Source organism: Mus caroli, unplaced genomic scaffold, assembly GCF_978045245.1.
Source record: "Mus caroli unplaced genomic scaffold, Mus_caroli_1 scaffold_14, whole genome shotgun sequence".
NCBI lineage: Eukaryota > Metazoa > Chordata > Mammalia > Rodentia > Muridae > Mus > Mus caroli.
Window position 1 is genome coordinate 85,094,173 of NW_028227269.1, and position 6,000 is coordinate 85,100,172.

General features: G+C 52.1%; 1 protein-coding gene across 5 annotated transcripts in view; it reads left to right on the plus strand.

Moving 5' to 3' along the window:
• The window catches only part of Esrrb (estrogen related receptor beta), a 157,306-nt gene extending 153,881 nt beyond the window's left edge, over positions 1-3,425 (plus strand). For all 5 annotated transcript variants that reach the window (XM_029484330.1, XM_029484332.1, XM_021179323.2 and 2 more), the window contains one exon: positions 3,040-3,425. In XM_029484330.1, the coding sequence (XP_029340190.1) occupies positions 3,040-3,284 (245 nt within the window). In that variant the 3' untranslated portion in view covers positions 3,285-3,425. The remainder of the gene's footprint in view (positions 1-3,039) is intronic.
• The last annotated feature ends 2,575 nt before the right edge of the window (positions 3,426-6,000 follow it).

Genomic DNA, 6,000 nt, shown 5'->3' on the forward strand with positions numbered 1-6,000 from the left:
GAATTAGGATCTAAGCCACAATCATGCAATTCTCAGAGAACATTGGCTATTGGCTACTCTTGGAATCTTCCCATCACAGATCACCCAGGTGCAACACATCGAACTTCTCATGTGGTGGCTTAACCTAGTATTAAAAGGGTTGTAAATTATTCACTATTTCCTAAGCTTCCTGCAACTTCAACTGGATTATCTGGGCTGAGGTGCTGGGTAACTGGCAGATCTGCCTGTGCTTGGAGCCTCTCTCCCACTGGAGGTACTCTGGGTGCTGGGGAAAGAGAGACAGACAGACAGGGTCTCTGTGTGCATGAGAGTAACATTAGAAACACACACATACAATTGTAATTCCGCTGCAGGGGCACTACGTGGCAGAGTTCTTGCTTTGGACAGGGCCAGGTGGACCTGAGTTCAAATCCTGTCTCTGAGGCTGAAGAGAGAGATGGTTTAGCAATTAAGAGCACCGGCTGCTCTTGCAGAGGACCAGAGTTTAGTCCCCAGCGCTCACAAACTTCCAATTCCAGCTCCAAAGGATCCAACGCCCTCTTCTGGCCTTCACTGGCACTGCACACACATGGCATATATACACACTGGCGTGAGCGCGCGCGCACACACACACACACACACACACACACACACACACACTGTCACACTAACAGCATGACCTTGGTTAGCTCTGTCCTTGAGTAAGAGGTATTCCCAGTTACCTCAAGTACCTGTGAGCATTAAAGATCAATTGCGGATAATGCAGTCCAGTGCCTGGCCTAGAGGAGTCCTCAGTAAATATTGATTATTGTCCCTGCTGTTACAATGTCAGGAGAAATGGTGTTCCCAGCACACGATGCAGGAAAGCTGACTCCCAGGTGGAGACAACTCGCACAAGCCGACTCCCGCTTCACTGTTTGTGCTGGGCTTTCCCCGAAAGTCTCTTATCTCGGGAACACCCAATCCTTAGCAACTTGGCTTTGCTGCCATTAGCTCCCCAGAAACACCCTCTGCTGCCTTTCCTGAGGTCAGGCATTGTCAGCCGATGGAGACTTCACACAGCCCAGCAGTCTGCCTTGGACATCTTGTGTAGGTTCAGGCCTTAACATTGTATTGTTCCTTTTGGCTTCCTGCCTCCTCTTCCTTCTGTAATCCTCTTCCACTCCCTCCTTCCTCCCCCTTTCCCCTCCCCCTTCCCCCTCCATAAATCTTTAACCCTAAACCCCTGCCTTAGGCTTTGCTCCTAAGGACCTAACCTAATACCTGTTGTTGTGTTTTCTTTTTTGCTGTAGCTGTGTAAACGAACAGCGCATGGAATTCCATGTGTCCTCCCTGCCCCTCCCCATCCTCTGCACACTCTCTCCACTCTTCCTGTTAGGTAATTTGCTGCAATTAGTAAGCTAATGAGGACTGACGCCTCTCCAGTTTTTGAGACAGTTTCAGTCTGTCGCCCAGGCTGGCCTGGGACTAACTCTATATCTCAGGCTGATTCGAAACTCACAGAAATCCTCCTGCATCAGCCTTCTAAGTATGGTAATTATAGGTGTTTACCAACCACTCATGGCAGTGGCCCTTGCCTGCTACCAGAGACTCCTTACTCCTGTCTTCCATTGGTTTCTAAAACCCAGTACCTTGTGGTCCAGGAAGGGAGATCTGGATGGACATGGCCCCTGCAGGTCACAGTCCTGAGGCAGAACAGTGACCCAGGAGCCTACAGAGCATATTGGATGGAGAAGGGATGTCTAGGAGACCAATCAGACTGACTCAGGTACCTGGCAGAAGAGCAAAGCTCATCAGAGGCTGACCCGGTCCCCTTGAAAATGTGCCAGCTGTCACTCACCTGCATCCCAGCCATCTCTAGGGCTCTCTGACAGCAGAAAAAAAAAATTCATAGCCATTGATTTTGTAATTAACAGTTTATCAATGCCATCGATACAGACTTGCTGATGGATTGCAAAGAAATTGATCTTGCAATGTTATTTTATTTCATTTTTGGTTGAAAGCACCTGCCAATTGTGGCTCCTTGGGGAGGGTGACAGGATGGAAAATGGGGTCAGAGGTGGCTGGGGCCCAGCCCTATAGGAATTCCGGAAAGTACAGGCTGGGAGGAGATCCCCAGGGGCATGAGCGAGCATCGCTATGCCCAGCCAGCTGGTGCAGCTGCCTCGGCACTTTGGTTCAGGCGAGCTCTGAACTTGTGCACTCCAACGAACACAGAAGGTTGGCTCATCGCCCTATGTCCACACAGCAAGCTTTGGGGCTCCAGTTCATGCAGGCATCACGGGGTGTTAAAAAAAAAAGTGTCTGGATAGTTCTCCTACAAGACTGGGAGGTTCCCTTTGTTTTGCTCAGACCCAGCTGTATCCCAATGTTTCAGACAGCCGAGTTCATGGGCTGTAAGCATTCCAAGCCAATGATGCTAAGGATCCAGATTCAAGCAAGGGCTCGAGTGTACCCATCCCTGAACTATATCCCCGCCGACTCCCTCTATCACCACACCCCTCTACTCCCCTCGCCCCCAATCACTTAGACATTGACTTCCATCCCTTTATGTCTGTTCTGTAGCTAGAGTTGTAAAGTTGGTGGCTGTACTGCATGTGAGTGGTACCCATGGCCCAGCATCATCATGAAGCCGTGATGGTGTCAGGGTTAGGTGATAGCCATGAGGTTCCTATGACCCAGTTGCTTAATTGTTGCTGTATAACTGTATGAGGTAGGTATGGCTAGGAAAATGGGGGACAGAGAAGTTATATAACTTCTCTAATGTCTCACATAACCCAAAAGGGGGGTGGGAATATAGGACTCTAACAGGGACATCCAATATGTCTGCCCATGTTCATTGGCAGTGCACTCCTGGTGGTCTCTCTGTGAGGTCTGAGCTCAGTTCTACCCCCCTCAGTCTCTGACTCAGCCCTGCATCAAAGATCCTCATTCTACTCTGAATAGTCAGTGGACAGACAGACAGGCTGGCTGCTGGTCTGTCCTCCACTCCAGAAATGCCTTCCGTGTTGGGGGTGGCAGCCAGCCCCTGCTGACACTGCCCCTCTCCTGTGTCTACAGATTCGATGTACATTGAGAACCTGGAAGCGGTGCAGAAGCTCCAGGACCTGCTGCACGAGGCGCTGCAGGACTATGAGCTGAGCCAGCGCCACGAGGAGCCGCGGAGGGCCGGCAAGCTGCTGCTGACGCTGCCCCTGCTGAGGCAGACAGCCGCCAAAGCCGTGCAACACTTCTACAGCGTGAAACTGCAGGGCAAGGTGCCCATGCACAAACTCTTCCTGGAGATGCTGGAGGCCAAGGTGTGATGGCCCAGCACACGAACGGATGGACACACGGACACGATCCAAGTGGAGACCTCCACAGCCACTAGCCTCGACTTTTTTCACACCCGCATCGGGGCTCTGAGCTGTCCCAGAAGAAGGGGTCTTCTTGCTTCCTGGCCAAGTGCAGACTCCTGGGGGCAGCAGATGGGGAGATGGGGATGGGGAGGGTAGGGGCGGGGGGCTCATCTGTCACCCGCATTTTCTTTGGTATTTTTTTCCTTCTCCATGGGCAGTGCTAAGGCTTGGGCCGGGGACGACTTCCCTTAGGGCTGAAGACCACCAGAGGAAGCAGCCTTCCTGCAAGGGATCCATTTCTGGACCTCTCCCTATTTAGGACCTGGAGGTATCTGGATGGGCAGTGCTTAGTGCCCGGAACCCAAGAGACTTAGATTGGGTGCTCCTGAAGGTGTTGGTGTCATGGAGGGCAGTCCCTTGGGGCAGGATGTCTCTGTGGCCTATCCCGAGGCTCTGTTCCTCCTCCATCTAGCTGGCTCCCTCCCCTTTGCCCTTTTCTTCTTGTTCTAGTACACCCAGTTCTCAGTGGATGCTCCTGCTAGAGTAGCCACATCCCTACCCCTAAGAACCCCCTCCCCTGCTTCCTGCCCCTACCTCAGCCAGCCGAGGTAACTCCAGGGCATGTACCTGGCTGGGAACTCACTGGCTCAGAAAAGAGTTGGGTCCTGTACCCACTGCTCTTTTTGCCTGCTGTTTCTCCTTCTCTTGGGCATGGCCAGTCTAGAAACCTATGGAGAATTCAGGACCTGGCCCCATCAGAGGGCACTTGAGGAACTCTCAAGGTCAGTAGCTTAGGCTGGGGTGTAGGATAGCAGAGAGACCCAGCGGTAGAGGGGAAGTCTCATTGCACCTCGGAAAGGAAGGAGCTCTAAAGGTCCCTCTTGGCCCCTCCCTTACCTTATAAAAAGTCAAGGCTTGGCTTTGTGCCATAGGAGGGCAGCCTCCTGGCATTTGTACCAGGGATGTTTGATGCAGCCCTCCTGGGTCAATTCCCAGCAAGACCCTGCAGTCTGGTTGTCGTATCCTAATAAACCCCTCAGCCCTAGGCACATGAATGCACCTTTCACCCACCCAAAAGGCAGTCCCAGGCTCATGCTGTGTGTGTTCTTGGGTTTGGGTTGACAGGATGTCCTAAAGATGAAGCGGTTCATTCTGAAAAATGGACATGCCACTTTTCTGACAAGTCCTCCGGCTTTACCTGCTCTGATCCCTTCCTGGAGTGCAAGGGTCCCCTCTTTCAGGCGTTCTAGCACCTGCCACTGCTGCTGGCTCTGCCTCCCGGGTGACACCTCTAGGAGGCTGGTCACTTCACAGAGTTAATGCTAAACTTCCCTTGAGAACCTTTCCCTGCCCTTTTGCTCACAAAGAGGTTCATGCCTCTGCGTGGGCTCTCCTTGCCCCTGATCCAAGGTAGATACCACTTTTGTGTTAAACTGGGTTAACTCTTAGGGGCTGGGTTTAGCTATCCTGGCTTCTGAAAACTCCCCCCAGCCACACTGTGGAGAGGGGGTGTCACCTAAAATTCCACCTAGTTCTCAGAATGTCTTCTGGGCCTATGAACACACCAGCAAGGGTTGGACAAACACCCACCGCTGCCTGAGCATCCGGACACACTGCTTTGAAGCAGCAACAGTTAAATGGCACCTCCGCTCAGCTCCTTGGTCTAGTGATGCAAGCACCCCATACGGGATACTTCTCACCAGAGGTCGCTGCTCACCTGCCGAAGAGAATGGACCAGTGACAATTGGGTGCCCTGTAGGGAAGCTGGGTGCCCTGGGCACCTGGAGACAGAGGGTAGAGCCCACTTGTTCAAAGACTGGCCAGATGAGAGACATCTGTGATGCCAGGGTGCTCAAAACAGGAAAAAGCGAGAGAGACCCTCTCCCCCTCCCACCTCCCCCAGTCAGAGCAAAAACCCAGGCTACCTTCAATATCCATTTCTGGAACCCATGGAGAGGAGGCCTCTCTCTGCTAGTGTGTATTCAGATAACGATTATTTTAACCCAGAAATAAAAACATAGCCAACCTTGTACCTTGTAGAAGGAGGTGCTGGCTGGGATCTCTTTCTCTTGTTCCCTAACCTTTCTGAAGATTCTGGATGGTTCTGGTGTGCCTACCAGGTTTTGCATCCATGAACAGATGACTTCCCATGGACAGAGCTTGAGAAATACGAGGCTTTCATTTGGGCCTAGCAGGGTCAGAGCCTATACTATTCTGTGCCTGGTCCTTCCCTCCAGACTTGACTACCCATGAGAAACAGGTGGCACGCAAGGATGATGGACGTGTGACAAGGAGACAGGAGGGCCCAGAGTCCAAGCCCATGGAACAGCACCAAAGAGAAGCACTATGTGGAGAGATTGCTTTATTTTCTGATAATGACGTTGTGGCTGGAATGACTTAAGATGTATATATTTTTTAACCGGCAGTCCTTCGTGCTGTCTCACCCCCCCCCCCCCCCCCCCCCCCGTATGGACATGTCCTCCCACGGCCCTCATGTAAACCACATGCCCTGGGATTATCCCATCCAGTCCCATGTATCTGAAATCTAATAAATAAGGAAAGGTCTGAGTCGTTCATGCGTCATCTGTTGGATGCTGCCCTCTGGACAGCATCGCTCTTAGGGCTCCGGTTGATAACTGGAGAGGTCAGGGAGAGAGCACCTGTGCCTGAGAGGCCTCGTGGG